The sequence below is a fragment of the Amaranthus tricolor genome, chromosome 14 (assembly GCF_026212465.1).
Source record: "Amaranthus tricolor cultivar Red isolate AtriRed21 chromosome 14, ASM2621246v1, whole genome shotgun sequence".
Classification (NCBI taxonomy): Eukaryota; Viridiplantae; Streptophyta; class Magnoliopsida; order Caryophyllales; family Amaranthaceae; genus Amaranthus; species Amaranthus tricolor.
Window position 1 is genome coordinate 8,329,160 of NC_080060.1, and position 27,069 is coordinate 8,356,228.

At 32.4% G+C, this 27,069-nt stretch overlaps 1 protein-coding gene across 1 annotated transcript; it reads left to right on the forward strand.

Annotated features, from left to right (window-relative positions):
* Positions 1-6,856: 6,856 nt before the first annotated feature.
* Positions 6,857-23,958, forward strand: LOC130799539 (golgin candidate 6-like). Its single transcript, XM_057662657.1, has 20 exons — positions 6,857-7,035; positions 8,582-8,641; positions 8,933-8,985; positions 12,109-12,236; positions 12,358-12,410; positions 13,577-13,723; positions 13,913-13,986; positions 14,061-14,130; positions 14,357-14,410; positions 14,489-14,584; positions 15,088-15,138; positions 15,208-15,294; positions 15,400-15,513; positions 15,600-15,671; positions 15,802-15,987; positions 16,164-16,267; positions 16,392-16,440; positions 17,471-17,536; positions 21,976-22,743; positions 23,257-23,958. The coding sequence occupies exons 2-20, from the start codon at positions 8,618-8,620 to the stop codon at positions 23,797-23,799; spliced, it is 2,739 nt and encodes a 912-aa protein (XP_057518640.1). The 5' UTR covers positions 6,857-7,035; positions 8,582-8,617; the 3' UTR covers positions 23,800-23,958.
* The last annotated feature ends 3,111 nt before the right edge of the window (positions 23,959-27,069 follow it).

The following is a 27,069-nucleotide window of genomic DNA, read 5'->3' on the forward strand; positions in this document are numbered from 1 at the left end:
CTTCTATTCATTATTATTGTCGTACTAGTTCAGTTCATGTGCAATAGGCCAATTTTTTACTATGAATATATATATATATATATATATATATATATATATATATATATATATATATATATATATATATTATTTTATATTATTTTATAAAATTTTTTGGTTGATTAGTTTTATAAAAATATTGAAATTATTTATTTTTAAAAATGATAAATTTACAGTATCTAATAAAATTCAATTAATAATTTATTTTTTATAGTTCAATATAAGCAAGAATAATTCAACACATACCAATAAAATTTTTCCATTTAGTGGGGCTTTTATAAGGATGAAATGTGTAATTTTTCAATCTTTTTATTAAATTGTATGATCCGATAAATTCAATCAATAATTTATTTTTTATAGTTCAATATAAGTAAGAATATTTTCATCATCAACCAATAAAATTTTTCCATCTAGGGGGCTTTTATAAGGATGACATGCGTAATTTTTCAATCTTTTTATTAGATTGTATGATCCGATAAAATTCAATCAATAATTTATTTTTTTATAGCTCAATATAAGCAAAAATAGTTCAACATCAACCAATAAATTTTTTCCATCTAATGAAACTTTTATAAGGATGACATGTATAATTTTCCAATCTTTTTATTAAATTGTATGATTTTAATTAATGTAAGTGTTTATCAATTATCAATCAATTTATGCAAATTCATCGCAACTAGTGAAAAAGGAAATAAAAATGGCAATAATATTTTAAAAGTGCAAATTGATTTTATTGCGAAAATCATAGTCAATCATCTTTCAATCTGTGTGAAATTATATCAAGCAATAAATTACAAACAATGCAAAATCTCTACCAATAAACATTTAGCCAATAAAGAAATTACTACATTTTATTAAATTGCCCTTTGTTAATTTACATCAAAATTATTAAAATGATTGAAACGAATAATCCCTTTGTTCTCTAACATTCTTTTTATTAGAATATTTTACTTTTATGAGGGAGAATATAATAAGGTTTTTGAGAGATTTAAAGAAAAAAATATATTCATGCGAGATTTAATTAGATTTTTCTTTGTATATACTTTAAATTATATTTTTTTTATAATTTTTTGTGATGCGTATTTAGAGATACAATTGAGATTTGAAAATTATTTTGAAAATTATAAAAAAATAAACAGTAACAACAAATTAAAAAAGAACAGATAGAGTATTAAGAAAATAGTAAGACTATCAAATTGCATGCATTATTAAAATTGTGATTCCCGATTTATATCTTTTGATTCTACGATTTAAAAATAATTGAACAAATTAGTTTAGAGGTAGAATCATAATGTTCATAGAATTTAAAGATTCTAATTTAATCTCAATATCATATAATCTCTTCAATTTAGAGTTAATGTCTTATTTGTTTTTTGTATGTTACCAATGCAATAATTTAACAGCTAGTCTCTTAAGAGAACGTCTCTTTGAAAGACGTATCTCATGCCCAACCCATTAAAGATTAATGCCACCTTATCGTATTAATAATGCTTATTTACATTATCTTTAATGCTTACTTACCGTACCCTTAATGCCTATTTTAATATCGTAAACTTACATCATTCTTAATGACTACTTACAATATTTTAAAAAATATATGAGACAACCCAAAATAAGAGATGGTTTTTGAGACCGTCTCTCACAAGAGTTTGTGATAATTTAATCCAAATATCTATAATTGTACATGTATATTTTTAAAAACTATAATAACCTTTACAATAAGGCAAATTAAACAAGATTTTACTTGACTATCTTTAAACTTATAGATTATGAATTAAATATAAATAATATTCAAAAATAGATGGAATATTAACTCCAAATTGGATTGAATACTTCACGTTACAAGACGGTACAATTCAACAATCCAACTATCTTTTCCAAGATGCTTCAATTCAACAATTCAACTATCTATTCCATGAATTTTAGTTTCAATTACCATTTATTATCCTTATGTATGGTCTTTTACTAATTTATTAATTTTTTCACATGAATATATAATTTTTCAATTATTCTAGAATTAAATTTTAATAAAAGTTACTCTTTTTGTCTCATTAGAATTGAATCAAAGAGAAATTGTGAGGCTTTTAAGAAAAAAAATGTATAATGATAATAAATATAGAGAAAATGAATTGTGTAGATGAAATTAAAAAAAAGTTAAAATATTTACATGAAATTAAAGAAAAATGGTGAACCATTATCAAAAATAAAAATATTACAAATTAAATGGAATGTTCAAACATTGCAAATGGGGTAAATAAATGGGACAAAGCATGCATAGCGAGTGTTAAACTTAATACTAAATGTTCTTTCGTTTTATTCTGAAAAATAAAGTAAAAAAAAATTTAATTCACAAATTCAAACTTTCAATATGAAAAGTTAATTGCTAGATATTTTTTAATATTTAAATTATTCTAGAATCATACGCATCATACGATTCGATCCCATCGAGTCGATTATATGATTCGATCCCATCGAGTCGATCCTACATGTCTGAAGTTTTTAAATAGATATACAATCCTAACAATTTTGCATGTATTGGATAAAGTGAGAGTGAAAATGTGTGGATTAAAAAAAAAACAGTAAAAAAGTACTTCGGATTAGAAATGTTCAAAATAGACTCCACGATCAGATATTAACTCGACCTTGTAATTGAATCAACCCGATAACTCAAGTGAAAACGTCTAAGGCGGACCGAAATAAAAATTAAACTAGCAAATTCACAACAAGAGAGAGTTTTAGTGAGAGGAAATATAGGGGTGTTTAGTAAAATAACTTATTAGACAAGTTCAACTAGAGAGTATGGGGTGTTCGTAAAATTAAACGTTGTTAGTCACTGACCAATATCATTGGTAGCTTCTTGGTCGGTTGTCTTCCAACCAATTTCCGACTAATTATGTGGCAACCTGATTTTTAAGCGGCAAAAATTTATAATTAAAGAACTGACCAACTACCGACCAAAACGAAATTTTTGTCTATAAAAAAGATCAGCCGCGAGCCCCCCAGACTACCACCGTCTAACAACCGAACACCCACCGTTGGCGTCGTTTTTTATGGTATTATGTTCTCTTTAGCTTTTCTTTTATTAATTGCAAATTTGCAATATATTGTCATTTGATGTTGAAATTAACTATTTTTAATTTTTAATTAGTCATTTAATATTGAAATTAATCATGGATGGTGAATGCATTATTGAATTGCCGATGAGGAATCCAACAATTAGGGTTTGTAATGTTTGGGTTTTCGAATTGGTCAATTGAATTGGGTAACAATAATCTGTTGACAATTACATGAAGGCTTGATAAATTATTTTGCCAAACTTTACTAGATTTGATGAATTTTATCAAATGGCATTATTTAATTGGTTTAACATTTCAATAGATTAGTCAATTAGTTTGATGGTTTAATCTAAGGGATTAAATTATTGATATCACTTAATTTTTATCCATATCAATTAATTTTTTTCTGCGTCTGTCTTTATTATCACATACTCCATGCTATATCTCTGTGAGTATATTTTGAGGATAGGGTGGAAAGAAAAGGTGTCTAATTTCCAAGCACATTAATTACATGATACTCAAACAGACAAGTGATAACTTATTTGTAATACTCCAATATAATATACTCCCTCCGTTCCTTTTTGATCTTCCACATTACTATAACGGGTAGTTTCAAAAGTTCTTCCACTTTAGAATACTTTCTATTTTTAGAAAGTTTTTATCTCACTTCTACCCCTTAAAATCCACCTTTTCTTTTAATGTACTCATTTTCTTTTATTTATAATTATTTTCTCTTTCATACTTCCCATACAATCATTACTTCACACTACTATTTAATTAAAATAATACCCACTACAACCTCATACTTCCAATACAATCATTACTTCTCACTATTATATAATTAAAATAATACCCACTACCACCAAAGATTCTCTTTTTCTTAATCTTTGTGAAATACTCAAATAGGAAGAACAAATAGGAACGGAGGGAGTATAAAAATAAGGAGTCCTACCGACCAAGCTTCAGTAGCAAAATGGTCGGTTCAACCGACCAACTAGTGAACAAAATACATGTTTCGTCAATAGAACTGACTATGTAGCTACCAAATGTTGTTTGATCGGTAGAAACAACTACATAGTTATTACCATTTGTTTGCCGACTACATTTGAAGGTGAGATATCAACAAAATGTTGTTTTGTTAGTAGAAACAAAATATAGACGTGTTATATACTTTTTAAATGACAAAGAACTAACCTAATAAAAAAATGTATGTTGAGTTGAGATATTGAGCTAAAACTAAAGTTAAAATTTTATAAATAGTGTTTTATTTTCTACGTGATAACATTATTGAGTTGAGGTATTACACTCCTTTATAAACAAAAAGGCTTGATTAGAGTTTCAGAAAATAAACACAAGTGATAAACAAAACAACTAAAAAATTTAACTTTAGCATGAGGCAAATTAGGAGGGAAATATGAAAGACCAAGCCTTTATCAAACCAAAAGGCAACAAAGAACATTTACAATGTGTTCAGATAACATTTTTAAAAGGAAAAGAAGGGAAAGAACTAGAAAAAGAGGGGAGGGGAAGTAAAGGGAGGGAAATTATTGAGTTTTCTACTTTAAAATCTTACCAATATTAGAAGAATTTATTTAATTTAAAATGTAAAGGATACCCTTTTCTACTCTTTTGGTACCAAAATGAGGGAAATTGTTCATTTTCCTCCTTTTTTTTCCCTTCATTTTGTTTCATCTAAACACAATTTTAGTGAATAATACAACATGGTTTATGGAATAGATTGACTATGTTCGAAGCAAATTGGAGAGGCTAATGTAAATTTCCCCTAGAATGTGAAATTGAACCATAATATATCCCCATTGGAGCAAAATAAGGGTTTTAAGTAAATGGCGACTAAATATTAAGGAAGACGTCTTTTTTTCGCTTATCCTTTATTGGGACCGTCTCACCGTGAGACGGCTTTAATCGGGTAAACTAAAATTATTTTTGAAAAAATCGCTTCCTATATACTAGCGGAAATTGAGTTTTCATTGTTTTTTTTCTCTTTTTTTAATGTTTTCTACTAATGGGCCTTTGTATAGACTCATTTCACGATTAGATGGTCTCATACAAGACAAGCTGCTTTTTTTAAACATTTTCCATTCTAGTTCTATTTGTAGAAAAAAAAGAAAGACTTAGCTTGAGAGAAATTGATGAGTAGAGAAGCTAGAGCCGAAAAAAGGGCCTCCTAATTAATGGACGCATCGACTTGATTGCTTTGAGTTAAGAAAACCCAAATGATGAGAAAAAGTAGAGATGTTGATTTTAAGAATTCAGGGTAGCAGGTTAGTTGTGGGGCACTTAGTGTGTGCGGGAAAAAGGGTTTCTGAGAGTATGCGAGTTGATTGACTATACAGAGCTCCTCTTTCTCCCGTATATGTAAAAGTTAATAAAAAAAATATATGTTAAGTTTATTAATAAAATATACATATTTGCTATAAATGAAGTGTAAAATAAAAGTTTTGCACAGACTCCTCAAATTTTTCAAGACGGCTTTGGTGCGGGGTGTGCATCTGCTGCCGACTTGAACTGGATTGCTTCTTCGTTTCTTACATGATGCTACTTGTTGAGGACTTGGGCAGCTTCTTGGCTTATTGAGGGGATGATTTGGCTTGCTTTGGTGATGTGAGAATGAGATGTTGCTAAAAGGTGCGGAGTAAGCACAAATTGCTTGCTCGACACTAACCTATAGCAATATTATGAGATCGTCTAATCCATATTCCGATTCATACACTTATAACATTTTAACACTAACCTAATCTATATAATATTTGACATAAATCTAATAATTAATATTTAATTGAATACATAATTTAATTAGTACTCTAATATGAATTAATTTTTTTTTAAAAAAGAGCACTAATGAAGCTATTGGTATTTTAATTTAGAATTATGCATCAAATATTATGAGTTTGCAAATTGAGATGTTAGAAGATTGGCATGAATGAAGAAGAAATATCCGTGTATTCGACTATTGAAATTGATATATTAATTTATATAGACGATCTCAATTCTTTGGGATTAACGTTATGACATTGACATTGTAGTTTGTGTTGTATGTGTATGTGACTAGATCATGATGATCAAATCATGATGATCATATCCAGGTCGGCTGACGTAGGTTCTAAATTTTACGCATAGATAATGAATACGTGGTGCGCATAGAAATTTTAGGTGAATTGAAATATAAGGGTTAGAAAGGGTTTACTCCAATCGCCGGTCTATTTTGCTATTCCTATTCCCTAAAAGTCAGTTTACAAAAGGACGATTCCTCCTGAGATTTGCTAGAAATAAATTTATTTATAATCTATTTATAATCTATAACTATTACTAAAACAAAATACTGGTGACATCATCACAATTTAAAATTACTTACATATTATAACCTCATTAAAAATTTCCCTCTAACACTCAATGATGATGTCATTATTTTTATGACTACTTTTTTAATCTTTGACTTTATTAATCACATCATTTAATGTATTAGAAAATCATATATATTAATTCTTTTTTTCAATTATTTAGTGTATTCTTTTTTAATTAATCAATTTTATTTTTCATGACAAAAACTACTTTTTTCGTTTAAACTTTTATAAATAATTTTACATATTTTTGTGTTATATTTGATTTTAAAACATGTTATTAATAGTTGTAATACTTTCTATAAATTAATGTAATTTGTATCGAAAAATTTAATAAAACCGTGCATATCAATATCTAGTTAACTAATAATTCAATATTTGACTTGTTTTAGCTTGATCTTTATTTTTTTAATATAAAAAGAAAAAATATAAAAAAGCTGAAAGGGTGAGCGAGAAGAGACAGAAAGACGCAAAACAACTGAAATCTGAGCGAGGTTCTTATTCCGGCAAGTAATTAATCAAACCAATCTTCCCGTCTCTCATTCTTAGTCTTGCCTGATCGAAGTTGTGGCGTAATCGAGGTATGTTCAGATGAATTCTTGTAGTAACTCCTTTTGAAGAATTAATCTACCATTTAAGACGATTATAATTGATTCGTAAGGTTTCGAGGAAGGAAATTTCATGTTTTAATAATGATTGTGTGCAAACTAGGGATTTCTGTATTGTTTCTATTGGCTTGATCCAAGTATGTTATTACTCGATGTTATACAAGATTGAAGCAATTTATCTCTTCCAATTGCATGATTTCTATTGCTTGAATTCAAAATATAAGTTTCCAGGATAATTATTGACAGTAATAGGTTTTTTTTAGTTGTGTTTTTTTGGTTATAGATTTTGCTATTTTTAGATATTAAATTTTAGTTACATGAGTACACAAGTAGGGTTAAGCTAATCAATTGATTCTTATTGCTTGAATGAAATTCATTTGATTAATTACAGCAATGTAGATCATTATTTTAACAGCTAATTTGTACTTTCATATATTCAACAAGTAATTCGTCATTTTAGCTAGGCATGGAAAAATGGGCGGCTGGTGCGATATGCCCCCCCTCATACCCATGGCCATCTAAAATTTCCACCACCCATGGCATCTCCACCCATTATGGTCAAATATATATACCTATCCTATATCCACTTTATATCCGCCTCACATTTCGTATGCGCTCTATACAATCGTAATTTCTAACTAATTTAATTGTATATTTAATTTTAGATAAACCCATGCAATATAATAAGATAAAATTAAAGCTTTATGGTCAATAATCATTATATCATTAATTTGTGAACTCATAATTAAAATTACTTCTTTCAGATAAGATTTTGTTTACTAAATTGTTCTACCGTGACTTTTTTGCATATAAAACGTTAGCAAACGTTAATTTTGAAGTTTAAATGCTGCTGTACGCCTAGTTATGCGACTCATCATTTCAAATTCCATCAGTTTCAACCTTTTCCTCCAAAACATAAACCCTAACTCTATCATCTTTCATCCAAATCACATTTTCCCCCCAAATTCAAATGTGATTTGAAATGGTGAGTCGAATAAATAGGCGTGCAAAAAAGGTCACGTTGGAACAATTCGGTAAATCTCAAGATTACTGCGTGGATTTTTTAAAATTTTTGGTTATCATGTGGAAAACCCAAAACCTCAGGTTTACCACGTGGAATTTTCCATAATTTTTTTTATAAAAATATAGAAAATTAATATAAAGTAGTAACTTTGGAGTGGATAAGACCTCATACCGACCACCTACCTATTATCCATGGCGGGTAGGACTTTTCATACACTACCTACCAAATTCATACACATATTCGCCCCAACTGGGGTGGATGCAGTGCAAATCTGTGCAATTTTACTTGCCTATCAACCCTAATTTAGCTACAGTTGACGTCCATCATTTCAAACCAATCCAATTTTAACAAAAACAACTTTAGGGATTTACTACTCATGTTTGTACATATTGATGAGTCTAATGTTAAACCCTTGAGCAATATACAAAAAGGTCAACGTTTTGGTCTCAAAGGAGATACTTTCCTTTATTTTGATATGATTATCGATGTTTGCAGGTTTATGTAGGTGGTCAAGTTGGCAAGCTAAGCAAGATGGATTTTGTATCCGGCTACAAGGTTTATTTCTCTTTCACTATAGTTTTACAACTTAAAAAAAATCAGTTTTGAGTTGTATTGTCCTTATTTCCCTTCTTATTTGTTAATATTATTGAATGAGTGGATTTATGTCAACATTTTGAGTAGTTTAAGGTGTTTTGGTACATTTTTGTAACAATTTTATTTTCAGTTGGACGTTATGTGTGTCCTTCATTAAGCATGTACACATTGATATAACTGTAATTTAATTTGCGTTCTTAATCTATTATTCGACAACAATAGGGACTTATAAATTTGTGACTGTTTAAACAGGGAGTTGTTGGTCGTGTTTTTGGAAATGATAACGCTACATCAAATGAAGACAGGTTTGTGGTTTTGTGTCTACGTTATGATAACTTACCTTCTTTCTTCTCAATATAATGTTTATTTTGCTTATTTAACTATGAACTAGTTATTATGAAAACAAAAGGTTTTTTGAAACTAAATTGAATGCATTTGGAGGTTCATCTAACTAAAAAAAGGGAATTCAAATCTTTCTCTTTATTGTAACAAGTGATTTTAAAAAAGAGAAAGAAAATTTGATCCTTATTATGTTGCTTATTAGCTTAATCTTGTGGTGCGTTATGTTGCCTAGTAGTTTGCGTGCTGTAAAAAAAAAAATTTTAAAAAAGGATATGAGTTGTAGGAATCGGGTTATAATTAGCGTACATGACGACTATTTTCACACCCTTAGTTGCACACATGTTTGGAGCTATTTAGACTAATTGTGCTAGTGTGTGATTTAATGCGGTGATAAATAAATACGCAACACATGTGTAACAGAGAATGTGGTGTAATAGAATAAACATGAGATCTCACCCAAAAGACTAGCCTAGAAGTTAGAAGGCCCATTTACTATATAAATCACACATTACATGCTCATATAACCGATGTAGGACAATGTTTCATAACCTTGTAATGGCTTCAAACCCATTCCATTTATACTGTAAAAATGCGGTAAGGGTCGCGATCACGGTAACGGAATGTTGATGCGGTAACGAGAGTGATGTGGTTATCATAACGCCTAAATATCGTTTGAACCATAAGAAAAGTCAATTAGAAAAGTCAACATCTAACAACCATTTGCCAACTACCCCTTAGCTACACTTTGTGGTTCTTATAGTGTTTTAAGAACTCACAATATTATTTAGTTAGCAGCATCTTTTAATTGATGATAAATTGTGTTGATGTTTGATTTCTTTGAGGGTGAATTTTACTGTGTTTGATGTGCATAGTTTATATTTCCGCAGAAGCTTTGGATAAGTGTACGTATTATCTTTATTGTAATTTGTGCATAGTGAGTCTGTTACCTCATCCCAAATTGTCTTTCTTTCATCATCCTTTTTTTCCAAGTACCAAGCACTTATGACACCTCTACCAACCACAACAACAATGCCAAAGCCATAATTTCAAAATATTGGGTTCAAGTAAATGAATCATAATTTCAAAATCTTAACAACCAATGAATGAGTTTTTATTTTTTTATTTTTTTATGTTTTTGAAACAAAACCAATAAATCAGTTTTATTGGCCATGGATATGATTTTTTTATGTTCTTAATTCATTTTGATTTTCTACTAAGTACTATCTCAATATGTAAATTCAAATTTATCATATTCTTTTCCAATCTTACCTTCCAAGCCATCTTTCTCTATTCAAGTCCCCTAAATTCCAACCGTTTATTTTCCTTACCACTTCACTAATACCATGTCATTGTACCTCTCCAAATTATCTTAAACATTACCTTTAACTTTTCTTCAGTATTTGTCATTCCTTAACCCTTTGTCATATCTTCGTTTGGAGTTTCATCCTACAAAGTATGTTCGCTTATCTATCTAAGAATTTTACGTTTTAGCTGCTTTTCATCTTTTTACTATGATCTTTTCTAAAATCTTAACATGTTGATCCGTATAGTAGCCTTGATCAAATGACTCTCCGATAAAATTTGCTCTTTAGCTTTAAGGGCACACTTCGATCAAATAATATCGTAGTAGTCGCTCTCTATTTTTTCCAGTCACTTAATTTCATGGGTTATAGCTTTGTCATGGTAGCCTTCGCATGCCATTCCATCTCCCATTCAACTTCTCTAACAACTTTCTTGACAAAAACTTTAACAATATCCTCTTTCAATCTTCATAATCAATCCTTCGTTCCTTTTTGGATTTTTCCCTTTGGTCTTTCTTGTAAAGGAACATCCAAACAAAACGTTTGTGTTGGGTGGCCACACACTTTCTGCAATAACCTTACAGTTTAAGCAACTACCTCCATCTATTCTCCTTATCAAAAAGTAGTCGATTCGAATTGTGTTTACTCTCGTTATAAAAGTCATATTATCTATCTTCTTTAACCGTATGTTAGCAACCAACAAATCATATGAAAATTAAAATCATAGGCACTTTCGTAACCGATGCAAGTTGCCTTTCGTGCCCAATTCCCATTCAAATCCTACCAATATATAACTTCTCGATTTATGGTATATATTGCACCATATAATCTGGAATCCTCCTAAAATTTTCTTTTGATTGATTTCTCAATCCCTACTTGCAATGCATAGGAACTTATGACGTGCAAAATCTCTTTTTCATATACAATCTTCACTCATATGATCACACCTCAACTACATCCTTAGCTGTTCTTTCATCCAATCTAATTACACCAACTCCTTTTTGTATTTTTTCACACCATAATTTATATTCCTAGCTTTGTATTACTATTGTTTTGGCCTTATCTATAATCCATTTTGTTTCTTGTAAACATAAAATATTAATCTTTCTCATTTCCATGATGTCTACTAACTCTAAAATCTAAGTGTCTACCCCTTCAAGCTATCAAATATCAATGTTCTGAGATCTCAATATAAAATTAGTACTCTCGTTTCCTTAGCTTCTTATGTTCAAAACCTATGTGCCCTTGTTTATTTGACACCACACTCGAGCAATGTAGCGCATCCCCTTGAGTGATGACCTAGCAACCTTTGCATAATATCCATTGCACGTAGGCCTATACGCCTTCATGAGAATTGATTTTTAGTTTATGATCATGAGATGAGACTGGGTTTTACTGAGTTGGTTATCACAAACCTACCGTTCATCCTCTTCTTTTTTCCGTGAGGTGATGAGTGCCGAGCACTCACATGCGGAGTTACGAAAAGTATACCAGCCATTCTATCATTAATTAATCTCAAAGCTAATTGAAAACGCGGTACTAAGGAGAGAAGAGGTAATTAGGTTGGAATAGTTGAAGTGCAGTTTTGGAGTTGACACCTAATGGAGTCTAGAGTTATGAGGGAAACATTAAAAGTTAAAAGTTGCTCTCCTGAATCTGCGAGCACAGAAGGAGTAGGACTAATATCGTTTTCCATGTAGTAATGTTTTCAATTTCCATGTTGACGATCTTCTTCAATATTGGTATCTGTATATGCTGAATTACTGATTGTATGTTATTGAATAGTTATGTTGAGCGCCTGCTTGATCGGATTAATAATGGTACAAAGTCCGAGGATAGAAGGATGGCAATGGTTGAACTTCAATCTGTTGTTGCAGAAAATAATGCTGCCCAACTAGCTTTTGGAGTAGCAGGTTAATGTTTTTGTCATGCTTAATCTGATTGCTTAAGAATTTAACATTATGCATTTCTTGGACTACAAATCTATTAAACTGTTCATTGAATTATCTCTCCTTTCACCTTTTGGATTCCCAGGCATTCCAGTAATATTGACTGTGTTAAAGGAGGAGCGAGATGACGTGGAAATGGTTTGAGCTCTTCACTTTTAGATTTTGGGTCAACCAATATTTTATGATGTGTCTGATACTGCTCTACTTGATTATCACGTGATCACGAAATGTCTAAGGAAACAAGCAATTTGACACCTTGTGCATTTGTGCAGAGGATTTAGTCATATCTAATTTTGTTTCTTTTTGAAAAGAAAGAAACTGAAGTAATGAGCACTGGGGAGATTAAACAATGTCAGGTGTTATATTGTAATTTGTAAGGGAATTTTGACCATGGCTGTTACCTCAGAAATGAATTAGTCAATTAAGATTGCTAAATACTGTTTCTAGATTCTGTTCGCGAGAAATCGGATATATTTTCTAGTTGAAGGTTCTGCATTATGCTCTCTTTGACTGTTAAATTTTACTCCTCGGTCCCTATGAGTTTGTCGCGTAGTCCATAGGGAAAAATTCAACTTTTTAAGGGGTAAATGCATTTTGGTGGGACAAAGTGCGTGGGAGGAGAGAGATAAGAGAAGAAATTTTTAGGGCAAGCCTCTACAATAGGTATAGGAGCAAACTCAAAGGGAAAACTATTATTTCCATATGGGGAAACTCATGGTGAGTGGAGGGATTAAAAGCTTGGTACACAATGTCCTTTCTTAAAGCTTAGCTTCCATGCTAACAGAAATGGCACGAGATTGACATTTGATTGGTATTAACTTACTTTTTCTAAGGAATTCTAAAGACTCTGAATTTGAAGTTTTGTATCATAAAGATTGACATTTGATTCTATAATGTTGGTTCTGGTGTTTCTCTTGCATGAATTTCAATCATGATGTACTAGTGTAAAGTTTGTTATGAGAGTTGCCTAGGACTAGTAGAAAAATCTACCCTGAAGTTAACCTTGAGGTTTATTTTCTTACACTTTGATATGATGGGTATCTGTTGAGCATGTGTTACAGTTTACAAAAACTTTATTCATTTAATTTCCTGATCTGGAGCGGCATTCGGGTTTTATTGGCATAGGCCAGCACACTAGCATTGTTCATTTCCTCAATGTTTTCTGTAATGTACTGTGCTTCTATGTAGAATTGTTTTGCATAATATTTTTTGCCATATGGGTACTTGCAGTGTTTTCTACTTCATACCCTAAATTCTATCTCTGGATTGATGTGTCCCTAAAATATTGTTCTGGATACTTGCAGATTCGGGGTGCTGTAGAAACCCTTGTTAGTTCTCTGACTCCACTTAATCATGCTAAAGTGGCAGATGTTGGATTGGAGGCATCAAAGATGAATGCTGATTTACTATCAAGGGAAGTAGACAATATATCTCTACTACTCAGTTTGTTGGTAAGAAATGCTGAAGTGTTCTATTATCTTACTCTTATAATCACTTCGTCCCACAGAATTTTGCCAAATTCCTTATCTCATAGGAGAGATATTGGATGTCTTGGGGCAAACTACAGGGGACAGAACGATTGATTTACGAAGGTTTTGCTTGTTGAAATTTGAATGTACAAATTTTACTTTTGCCTTTAGGAAGAGGATGACTTCTATGTACGATATTATACACTCCAAGTTTTGACTGCCCTTGTCACAAATTCACCAAGCAGGTGTTTGTCAATCTATTATCCCTTTCTATGATGTTATTGGCAAAGTTATGTTAAGCACATGCCTTTTTTTCTAGGTTACAAGAGTCAATTTTGGCTATTCCTCGTGGTATAACTCGACTGATGGACATGCTGATGGACCGTGAGGTGAGAACATTCTTGGTTAATAACCTTCACTTTTAGCTGTTCATACTTCATACAAAGATTTGATTTAAATTTATGTAATATGTATACATGGGCTTCTATATTTTATGGAACAATTGTCTTCTATTCTATATCCGTTCTGCTTTTTTCTCTTGTTCTACCTTTGTATTTTTCCATTTCCCTTGATATTCTTTTGGGTCTAAAATTTTCTGTATGGTTTTTCTCTTAGGTCATACGCAATGAAGCCCTGCTACTTCTTACTTACTTGACTCGTGAGGCCGAGGTTGGAATTCTGCATTGGTTATTTTACCTGAGAAGTTAGCATGCATGATTTTCACTCGCTGCTGCTTCTTTTATATAGGAAATTCAAAAAATTGTAGTGTTTGAAGGGGCTTTTGAGAAGATTTTTACTGTTATGAAAGAAGAAGGTGGTTCAGATGGTGGAGTTGTTGTTCAGGTCAGTGGTGACTTTGATACTTGACATGCAATTTTCAGTTTTTAGAAAGCATTTCTAAAATTCTTTTGAGATAAAGAATATGTCGGTTGATAGTAAGAAATGAGTGTAATTGTAGAGTAGATGAAACTCTAAATTATGCTCCAAATGTAAAAACTAAAAATGAATGCGCAACTCCACTTGTGCTATATATATGTCACGCTAAATAAGCAACTTGAATAAAACTCCCATATAGTTATTCCGAATGGGCATAAATTACACAGTTTTATCTCATGTTATGGGCATAAATTACACAGTTTTATCTCATGTTGAAGCTTGTTTTATCTATTTACTGAAGTTCTTAGCTAAGTTTAGAATAGAAGATAACATTTCCTGTTCTGGTGCTATTTATCAAAGCATCTTTCGAAAATTTATTCACACTGACTCCTTTTTTCTTAAGTTTTGGAGTCAAGGCCCGAAAACTTTGAAGTTCTTAAAAGTATTTGTTTACTTTTATTGCTTTGCAGGATTGCCTTGTTTTGTTGAATAATATTTTACGTAACAATACCTCTAATCAGGTAAATTTTTTTGATTTTTTTTAAATGATGTGGTATATTATGTTGCTAACAATGTAATATATGTTTTAGACTCTATTGAGGGAGACAGTGGGATTCGATTCTGTTATATCACTTTTGAAACTTCGAGGAGTCTCTTATAGCTTTACTCAGCAAAAGGTTGGAAACTTATGGAACCCAAAATATCCATTTGTTGTTAGTAACTATGATCTGAATGACTCACTGGTTTTTTATAATCTCTTGAAAACACCATCACACCAGTAGACGATCAATCTGCTCAGTACGTTGGAGACTGTTAATCTGCTAATTGCTTGTGGTCCTCAAGTTGAAAAAGGAAAAGATACTAATAGTATGACGAACAAAACAGTGTTAGTTCAGGTTTGTTGAACCCTTAATATTTGGTACTTTTATTCCATTTTATCTTTATTGAAACCTATCACATATTTTATACTCATTCACTGCAGAGAAAGGTATTAGATTATCTTTTTATGCTAGGAGTTGAGAGCCAGTGGGCCCCTATTGCTGTTCGTTGTGCGGTATGATATTCTTCTGATTTTCTATTGGTCGTATCACTTCCAACTGGGTCTTACTCTTGTAACCCATTACATTGCCTTAAATAGATTTTTTTCCTCTGTTTCTCACAATAGTGTTGTTAGTCCATTTCAGGCATTACGTTGCATTGGTGATTTAATTGATCAACACCCAAAGAACATTGATGAGCTTGCAACTAAAGTCCTTGGAGAGGAGCCACAAGTTGAACCGGCTCTAAATTCTATTCTTCGAATAATTTTGCGAACTTCTAGCATGGAAGAGTTTGTCTATGCTGATTATGTATTCAAGAACTTCTGTGAGGTAGGGAGCCTGTAGAATAAAAATCAACCGTGGAAAAAAATGATTATTAGCTGTAGACTTGTGGTGCTACATGGAACCATTACAATTCAAAGGATCATTTGAATAAGTCTTTTGGGCCTGCGTTTGGAGAACACTGATGGCTCAACATTCTTCTAATTTTATCTTGCTTGAAACAGAAAAATCCAGATGGTCAAAAACTGTTGGCATCCTCGTTGACACCCCTTCCGCAGTTAATGACTCATGCACCTTTGGAAGATGATGTAAACATGTCATTTGGAAGGTTCTTTCTAACGCCCTGCGGGCTTTAATTGTCTCTTGGTTACTTAGTTAAGGGTATTTCATTCGCTTTCCCTGCATTACTGTTTGATGAAGTTTGGAGTCATTTTGGAAACTTTTTTTTGCAGTATGCTGCTTTATGGTCTGACGGTGAGTGAAAGTGATGGAGATCTTGAGGTAAGTGTTGTTGTATGTTTATGAATGTATCATTTATTTATGAATCATACATCAATGATCAATCTGTTAACATAACAGAATAAAAGTGCACGTTTTTCATCAAAATAGTGATCATTCTTGTTGCAATTTGCAAACCTATGCTAGTGGGTGCATGGAAAAAATATCAGTCGCGGATGCGTTTGCGGAAACGGTCGCGGTGTTGCGGAAAACGGTTAAAATGGAAAAATAACGCGAATGGCGGCCGATGATTTTTGAACAAAATTCACAGAGTTTTGAACTTATAATTGCATTTTTTTTGTTGAACTACAATTATTATGCAATAATATGCAACTAGCTATGATAATTGCAATATTTAACATTCTTTTAGTGTATAATTAATTAACTTATTAGATATTAGTTATTTATTTTATTTATCAAATAAAACTATGAGTAACTATAATTTAAGTGATTGTAATAATTAAAGTTAATGGGTATTAATGAAATTTTAATGGCAAGACAAATAACGTTGTAACGGTGAAATATCGTTATAACGGTAAAATAATGGGCGTTAGACGTTACGTAACGGTCAACGCAGCTTTTTGACCGTGAAATTTCATGCACCGTTATATAACGGGATTTAACGGCGCGACAACTTTCAAACAGGTTATATAACGGGGGTTGCGTAACGTAACGGGGGACTTTTTATTCCATGAGTGGGTGACATTGTGTTTTTATATTGAATCTGGACAGCAATGGTTAACATTTTGGCAACGTGTAGCCTGGTAGGGTATTTGGTGGTGGTGTTGTCAACCCAAGATATTATTTGTTCTCTTATCTTGTTGTACTATCTTAAAGGAAATATTTGTAGTGGACCCTTCCTTTTCTATGAAGTAAAGTAAGAATAAGATAGAGCACAATTTTTCGATTTAATTATGTTTCTTTTCATTTATATGTTTTGCACTTGTACCATGCTTCATTTGGCAATTTTTGATTTTAATTGATCTGTAACTTTATTAAGTGTGTTAATATAATTTTATTGTATATGGTGCAGATCTGTGCACGAGCTGCTAGCGTTTTATCTCATCTGTTGAAGGACAATATCCAGTGCAAAGAGAAGGTGAAATATCTTGTTTTCTTTTCCTTTCTCTATTCTAATTACATTGAGAAGTTGTCCGACCTCATTCGTTAAGCGTAGAATTTAAAGTTTTCTGTTGTAGTGTCATTTTACAGCAGTGTCATTTTTTGTTGGTAAACTTCTTTCTATTTACATCAATGTCAGGTGTGGATGAAAAATTTTAAAAATTGCTCACAACAATTTTGGCACGTGACTTTTTGGCATACTTTTTAGAATTACAAACATTGGGGCAAACTTTGCTATGGTATTCTTTGACTGAAACTTGACCTTTTCTTGACTTGAGCCACAATTTAAAATATTATTGTGGCAAAATTATTGCTAAATGTGGCAAAAGTTAGGGCTCATTTGGTTGACATTGCACATTGCAAATACCAATCTCTTCCCTCATCTTTCTTTCCTCACATTTCTTTTCCATTGCTTTCTTTAATTAAACAAACACCAAATTTTTTCTTTTTCTCTTCTTTGATTTCCATTTATAACATTTTTATAAAAAAAAATCAGAACCCCCTACCCCTTCCCATACCCACACCCCGTGTAGCAGTGACGGATCTAGAAAAAAATGATGTCAGTGATAACTAAAAAAAAAAAAAAAAGACAAGTGAAATGCTAATTCTTGCTAATGGCAGTGTATGAACTCTAGCATCGTTAGATCCGCCGTGCTGTGCAGGTCAAATTATCATTGAAAAATTATGGCTAATGTGGCAAAATTTGGGGCCCATTTGGTTGACATGGTACATTGCATGTACGTTCCTGTCATTTCCTTTTCATTAGCGTTTTCAACCAAACAAATACCAGTCTTCTCCCTCATCTTTCTTTCTTTCTTTTCCATTCCTTTCTTCAATTAAACAAACACCAAGTCTTTTCTTTTCCTCTTTTATTTTCATTTATAATAGTTTTTTGTAAAAAAAAATCATAAGAAAGAGTTTATGATAGTTTTTTATAACAACGAAAAACGTGATTTCTGTCGTTGTGGCGGCAACATGTGCAAAACAATGTTTTGATGTTAGATGATGAGCTCAAACACTTACGGATGTAATACAATGAAGAGGTTATAAGAAAAGGTTTAGAAGTAGCAAATATTGAGGGAAAAATGAAAGAAAATATCGTTCATGATGGTTTGAGCATGTCCAAACACGGATATCATTGAATCAAAAAAGAAGATAGAAAGCCGAAATATGAAGGATTTAAAAAGAGAGTGAGGAAGACTATTGATGACCTGGAGAGCAAGAGTGGAAAAGAAGATGAAAGATTTTGACTTGCAAGTTGAATGGTATAAAATCGAAATGATTGGAAAAGAAGAATCTTTGTGATCGACCATTCATGTAGCTGACCAATTATAACTCTAAAGTGATCACTTATAACCTTAAATACAATCTTAGAATGATCAATTGCAGAAATTGGTTGATTGTATGGGCCCGTCTCATAGTGAGACGGTCTCATACAACTAAAAGACACATTGGTTGTAGAATATCATGTTTTGTGAAGACAAAGATAAAATTGGTCCTACTATGGACAATTTTGCTAATGAAGAAATAATTGGTTACTATGCAAACATGGTTCTTAGAATTGCGATCACACCATGAAATCATTTAATTTCGCAATTCAAATATGATCATACAATTTGATTTAAGAATTTGTATGCTTCTATGTAGTAGTATAGAACTTTACAAATTTATATCATATATACTCCTGCCAATAGTGCTATCAATAACTTATATTATCAATTTACGATTCAATATGGTGATCGATTTGAGAGTCCCTTTCTATTCTAAGTAGAATTGCAATTATGGTAATCTTGCATGCAAAATTATTGAGCAATGGATTATAATGGGCTTCTCCTTTTGACCTGTTAGTTTTTGTATCTTTGCTCATTCTTAGTTTTCGCCGACCTCTGCCAAAACAAGGTTTGTGGAGGTCAAATGGTTGCACCACTTGCGGTTCTCAATATTCTAAAGAATTAAACTATAACTTTTTGTTCCTTGGAAGTTGATGTAAATTGCTTTTCAACTTGATTTTTATGGCCGTGAAAATTTCAAAGTTCGGATAGCCGGAGACTGGAGTAGTTTGTAAGTTTGTAACATGGCGTGGACAAAGAAACAGCGAGGCAGCCAATATTCCTATGAGAATGATGAAGCTTCTAGAGAAGTATATAATTCTTACAGTGCCACTGTTCATAGCATATACTATTCCAAATTACATATGACAAATATAAATGTTCGAGGGCAAATGTTTTTAGCTCCAATAAGCTTCCTTGTTTGGGGTATTCAACACTTAAGAGTCTCAATACTTCAATATGTGTGTGGACAGTTCTGGTTCTTCATTTTAGGCTTTAAAAATGGAAAGTTTTCACAAATTGCAATATGTGGAATTATCCTCTCTAATGACAATCCATTAAATAGAGAAGTTTTATGAGAGATTTTCTATGGTCATGACTGGAATAGTGAAAGATGATATATTTGGTTGAGTGTACCTGCAAGCCTACAATAGAAGATCTGGCATTTGGAAGTTTGGTGTCTAAAATCTGAACTGAAAACATCTACGACTTGACTGTTTAGCCTTAAACCTCAATCTATTTGGCAATTAGAGATCATGAGTAGATATGATCTTAATAGTTTAAAGAAACAGCGGGTATGTATTAGCAGGCTCTAAAAGGAGTAAAGTGAATCTTTAAGACTAGAAACTTAGTCTTTTATTGCTCTTGGGCATGCTTGAGTTTAGATCTATAAAAAAAAAAGTCAGGACAAAAGGATTTAGTGCTGCTGATATATTAGTTTCTTGTCATTCTTGTAATTACCTATAAAGTATAAACAACTCCTTGCTACCTCTCCCTGTTTCTACATTCATTTGAATTGGAAGAGGCAAGTCCCTGATATTTCAGGTTGTTTTGCTTGTCATCTTCTTGTAACCACCTATATATTTCCTCTTTATGCCTCTCCTTATTTCTGCATTCATTTTGGAAGCACAAGAGCGTCTATCAGGTTGGTAGCTTGATGATAACTGCCAGAATTTGTATCGTTCAAGAATCTCTGTAGGAATATGATCCATGTGCTATACCTTTCCATACAGCGAAAGGCTGGATCACTTATCAGAGAAGGCAAACAGCAGCTCCAAGTCAGAAGAGGCAAGCAGCACCTTCAGCAGCAGCTCCAAAATATATGTTATAACAGAATGATGACGTGTCAAGCAAGTACAATCTGCAGTCTATAACAAACTATGGAATATTCTAGGGGAGGGAATGAGTCAGTATTTTGTAAGGGAGGGAAAATCTAAGCTATATATATATGGATGTAATAAATGATGATATCATGAGTGATAATATTGTAAGTCTACCTTTGAGGTAAGGAGTCCCCTGTTGTCTCGAAAAACAGCTCATTTTAATCATCCTTAAGCCTTTTCTATTAACGCAGTTATTCTCTTCTCCTCTACCATATTTTGTTATCAATAATTTGCACAGGTCTTAGCACCATGCTGCAATAAAATGATGAAGTGGTCCAAACAGCTATCAGGAGTTCCAGGAACCTTTTTCTGTTGTCCATGCTGATTGTATACACAATACACACTGATATTGTCCAAGCCTCTGCCTAAACATATGTGGTCTCTGTATTTCTGAATCAGACATTCTGACTATCGAAGTACTATTATTTACTTTCTGTCAAAGGTCAATCAAGAACAAAATCTTTGTTTTTTTTTACTAGGGTAAGTTTGCATACATCCGATCTGTTCTAACCGGCTAGGTTATAGTCACTTAATAACATTGGTACTTGGGGTAATGGAATGACCTTGTTCAAGGATTGGGATTCTTAACATGAATTGCACCAACTTCTGGTTGCATGATCATATCCTTATGATGCTCAGACACTTAACATACCTTGTATTGTTAGTAGACTTGAGAGGTGGGACCAAAAAAGCATTACGCAAATGCTACATGATGACCTAATTCTCCACCTCTAAATTTACCAAAAAACAGCTGGCACACAAGAGACATGGAGGTCTATTCTTTATTGCTAGGTCTGTTCTTTAGAACTTTGCTCTATTGTTGACACTTGATACCCCTTTTTTATGAGGTGCGTCGCAAACATACTGGATATTGAGAATTTCTGTGATTCAGTACCTCCCTAATTTGTTCGACTCATCATCTTTGAAACTTATGCTCTGGCTAGAAGTTCCCCATTTCTTATTTGCCTTTTCCGGTTTTCATCATCCTCGATATCGAGGAAATTCTGTGATCAAGGAGTGTAGGTTTACTTCCTTATTTTTTTCGATCTAACAACTTCGAAGCTAATGTTCTGGCTTGAAGTTCACAACTTCTTACTTGCCTTTTCCAGTTCACATTCTTTCACATACAATAGCTTTATACCATTTTCATTTAGTTTTTACACATTATTGTGAATCTAATTATCCAACAATTTGCATTAGTGCAGGCTTTAAAAATTGAGCTAGGGGCAACAATGCAGTCAATGAGGACCACCGAGCCACTCCTGCACCGCATGGTGAAGTATTTGGCTGTTGCTTCCATGGATAATAAAGATGGAAAGGCAAATGGGAAAGAAAATCTCTATGTTCAAGAAATGATTCTAAAGCTTCTGATCATATGGCTAGTTGATTGCCCTAGTGCTGTGGAATGTTTTCTTGATGCTCGGCCTCACCTCACTTACATTCTTGAGCTACTCTCAAATCAATCTACAACAGTATGCATTCGGGGCCTAGCTGCTGTTCTTTTGGGAGAATGTGTTCTTTATAATAAATGCATTGAAAGTGGTAAGGATGCATTTGGTATAGTTGATGCAATCAGTCAAAAGGCTGGCCTTACCTCTTACTTCCTGAAGTTTGATGAGATGTATAAGACCTTTCCTTTCTCCTCCAAGAAGCCTTCTGAACATCAAAAACCTTTGACTAGATCTAATGCTGCTAGTATGGGAGACACTGAAGAGGAAGAAAATGATGCTAGTATGAAAGATAGAAGGGATGCAGATCATCCAATTCTGGCATCTTTTTTTGATGATGGCTTTTTTGCCATTGTTGGTGTCCTAGAGAATAACATAAGAGAGAGATTTGTAGAGATTTATAGCAATCCGAAAGCGAAGGTGGCAGTTGTTCCTGCTGAGCTCGAACGAAGAAATGGAGAAAGTGATGGGAATTACATCAACCGTCTGAAGTCTTTTGTGGAGAAACAGTGCTCTGAAATCCAGGTAAATTGTTATCTCCTTTTTCATAAGTGAATTTTTTTTATTTTTTTTATTTTTATTATTTTTTTTTTTTGTGGGGAGAGAGAGGGGGTGTAGTGATTGATCTTGTTAGTTTTTATTGATATCAAATTGGCTTGCTGCCTTACACAATAAAAGGTTTTGCGTCTGCATTTTTAAGCCATAATTAAGACATTAAACTATTATTGCCTGTAATTTATGTGGTTGGTTTGTGCTGCGCCTTCTGTTATAAGGTTCATGGATGTTGAGTATTGTGTTTGAACTTTTCAATAATGGTTATTCTCTAATCATGTTGCTGGAACTAGACAAAGGTTTTATTTGATTATGGAATTGCCAGTTTGGTGTACAACTAGGTGTGAGCGTCAACCCCAACTATATGGGTCGGCTGTAGCATATACTCTTAAAATTTCATGGAGCAGTGATTCCTACTTTTATTTGGGGCTATTGTAAATATGATGATTTGGGGACTTATGGATCTTTATTTTCTGTCATCTAAAGGATCTCCTTGGCCGCAATGCAATCCTAACTGAAGACCTAACAAAGACAGGTGCCAGGCCTGAACAAAACAATAATGGGCCCTCTGAGAGATTCCAGGTTGAGACATTCCGCAGAGAACTTCGAGAATCATCTCAACGGCTTGAGATATTGAAGAACGAGAAGGAAAAACTCGAAAATGATGTTACCCTGTACCGTAATTTGGCCAGTAAGATGGAATCTGAATTGAAGAGCTTATCTGATGCATACTACAGTCTTGAGCAGGCTAACTCTCAACTTGAGATAGATGTTATTTTATTGAACAGCGGGGATACGACACCTTTTCCAGATATTGAGGCAATCAAAGCAGAAGTAAGAGAGGAAGTGGAGAAGGAAAGTGAGGCAGAGCTAAATGATTTGCTTGTTTGCTTGGGACAAGAGCAGAGCAAAGTGGAGAGACTTACCGCAAGGCTGCTGGAACTCGGAGAGGATGTTGATAAGCTGCTTGTGGGTATCGGAGACGACGCTGCTTTATCTGAAGACAATGATGATGAGGACGAGGACTGATCATGCTGTATGTAAATTGTAAACCCTCCTTTCCTCGCTATTCAATATTTATCCAATGTTTGCATTTTGTTTTGGTACTAAAATTTCTGTGTACATTTGCTAGTCAGTTGTACAGTTGATTTGTTAACTTTATGAGTACACAAGGAAAACATTCCATTCCCTGGTGCGTCCCATTTTAAAAGTTACTCTTGAATCCTGAGGACTAATTTCAAGATTATAAGTAACAAGGTGATGTGTATTAGTCTAAACTCTAATAAGCTTCTCAAAACCCTTCTAAAGATAAATTTATCATGATATTTGAAGAAGTTTAATTTGTGCATTGGGAGTCATAAGGACAAGATATGGAAATGTGATTTCATTGATGTCTACCAAAAGGACGTTTATTTATGGCATGTAAAATTAGCATTCTAGAAGCCAAACTCAACAAAGCACTAATAACTCATAGTATTATTTAGCAAAAAATGTAAATTATATCAATAAAGACAGAAAATGTAAGTTATAAATCTTTCAAACTTAAATTTAGTTAAATTTCTTCTATGTATGTATATAGTGTTAAAAATTTAGAAAATAATAGCTCAACTTTGCATTATATATTTTAAAGTAGAAATGACAAGAATCTAAAAATAGTTTATTACATTTAATTTTAAACCTAAGTAAATATTAAATGACATAAAATGTAATTTAAGATTACAACAGTTTTATTTCTTCTATTATGTGTCTGGAGTATAAAATTTGTTAAAAACTATTGATCTAATTTATAGTATCTATGATTGAAAAATTATTTTTCTATTTTATTCTGACAACATATTTTACAAATTGTGTTGATTGCAATCAATAATTTACCTTATTTCTTGTGAAAAAAATTAGACATAATTTTGATTTTATGTATTCCAGCCTAATTGTTGTGTGGAATTTTAAAGTACAAATTTGTTATGAGTAGCTTACCTTAGTAGGCATCGGATCACTACAATGTGTAGTGCAGATGTACAGTTCATTTAACAAGTTTGTGCATAAGCTTGTTCCACTTGCAATGTAGTATGAACTATGAAGTAGTAATTAGAAATAGTATGGCCTGTATGGGATGCTGTCTTGGTATGATGGTTGGCAAGTGGTGCTTTTTTATGTTATCCATGTTAAGAGAACTTAAAGTCCTCAATACTTTGGGTTTTGGCACATGTTAATCTTCTTTGGCTGATTGAATGAGTTGTGACTTGTGAGTTGTAACCCTCGAAACAGCCCAACAGGTGATCTTCTTAGCCCGCATTGATGCATTTTAGATTCAGGCATGTATGATTTTTAAGTTATATCGGTGAAAATACCATGCGTAGCTTGTATTTGACAGTAGAATTTTTGCACACGCAAGACTGGGTGCATAAGCGAGATGGCTCCCAGTCTTGTGCACACACAACACATATTCGCCAACATACTTGCTCCTAGTTTGGTGCCTGCACAAACACATACCCCCTTCACATGCCGCTGCACATTTAATTCCAGTCTGATGTATACACAACACGCGTGCCCCTTCACTCGCTTGCTCCCATCCCGGTGCATGCATAACACACATACGTGTACGTGCTTGTCTACGAGTACTATAATAGACACAGGCAATAATTATCAAGTACTATTGTGAATTTTAGGATTTTTTCTAATTATAACAATTTGATTCAATTTAGTTCAGTAAAACTCGACTTTATTTAGTTCACTTGAGCGCATTATTATACTTTTATTTCACTACCTTTAGAATTCCTAATTAGTTCGGTTTCTTCCTATTCTATTCGTTAAAATCAGCTCAACAATTAAGAATTTGTGAATATAGGATAACATTCTCTTTTAACAAAACCATATGGTTGTAGTCCCTTTTTGGTACTCAATTGTTGAGATTGGATGATCAAAATGAGGTAAATGATGTTACAAGTAATGTTACATTTATTATGTCAGAAGATCAGCAACATGCACGCTTGTATAAAGCTTATTTCTAGTATTGGCCTTATTGTTGAATTTTTATTAACTTGGAGACAACGTAAATAATGAAATTCTTTGTCTTTTTTTTTTTTTTAATTTTTACTGGGTATTGAAATTTGATTCTTGTCTTTTTTTGTATCTTTGTTAGATTAGACTTCATTTGTGAAAGCACTCCTTAGCTACAAGTCCATAGTGTTAGTTATTTTTCCACCATTTTTTTTTCATTTTCTACAAAAGTGATAATTTGTATGTGACACCAATTTGCCACATAGGTATATCAATAAAAGGCGGAAAAAAAATTAAATATTATGGTTAGTGGGTGAAATATAAGGATGTGTTGAAAAGGTAAATTTAATTAGCGGATAAAAACTAAAGAAAAAATATGGATCATGGTCAAAAATAAAAATGAGATAAATTTGGCGAAACAGACTAAAAAGAAAAGTAGAGCAAATTTTGTGAGACTAAAGAGAAAAGTAAAGCAAATTTTGTGGGACTAAAAGAGTAACATTATAAAGGTGTCGTTTTTGTTGGACCTTTGAGTATGTAGCCAATGTATACATTGCTTAATAGTCTTTTTTTTTTTATTGAGAGGTAGGTTAGAGAATCTCTATATAAAACACAGAGAAAATAACCTTTTTATATAGTTCTGTTCATATGGGTAAAAAAGTTATTCAAATGTTTGTTCTTCATTACGTGTGCAGGAAATTCAACAATAATAAATTCCAAATAGCTACCTCAAAAAACATGACGATTTGGCAAAAATATTTTAACTAATTACACTTATCATATCCACCGTAGGTTAATTAGAATTCCTATAATAATGGAATTCTCTTCGTATTGCACAAAAGAAATCTTTAAAAAAGTGTATAAATGTCTAGGAATTTAAATTTATGGTGGTAATTTACTTCCTACATCAAACAATGGTAAATAAAGGTGAAGTTACTCAGATAAAATTGCAAACCTAACCAATTCAAACTGACCAAGAAAACTGATTTGAGTTTGAATTTGAATTGGAAAAAAAAACCCAAAACATTTTAATTTTTATCGAGTTTGAGCCTACTACAAATTGAACATCTAAATGCCAAATCGAATTAAAATAAGAGCTTATTTTTTAAATTAAGCTAAACTACTAGTTGAGTTAATTCAATGCATTTTAGAGTGCAAATGTGAAGAATTAGGCGTCTCAGCAAAAACTTAGACAAGTCTTATAGCAAAACCAAATCTTCATTCAATAAATCAAATCCAATTTATTAAAACCTCACTTTTGTAATATGATTTTTACTTTTATTTACTATATTAATTTTCTAA

Bases quoted from the DNA above. Each gene is read 5' to 3' on its own strand.
- LOC130799539 (XM_057662657.1), top strand. From the start codon at position 8,618: ATGGATTTTGTATCCGGCTACAAG. The intron at 15,295-15,399 runs GTTGGAAACTTA...TCACACCAGTAG, and splicing joins ATAGCTTTACTCAGCAAAAG to ACGATCAATCTGCTCAGTAC. The intron at 15,514-15,599 runs GTTTGTTGAACC...CATTCACTGCAG, and splicing joins ACAAAACAGTGTTAGTTCAG to AGAAAGGTATTAGATTATCT.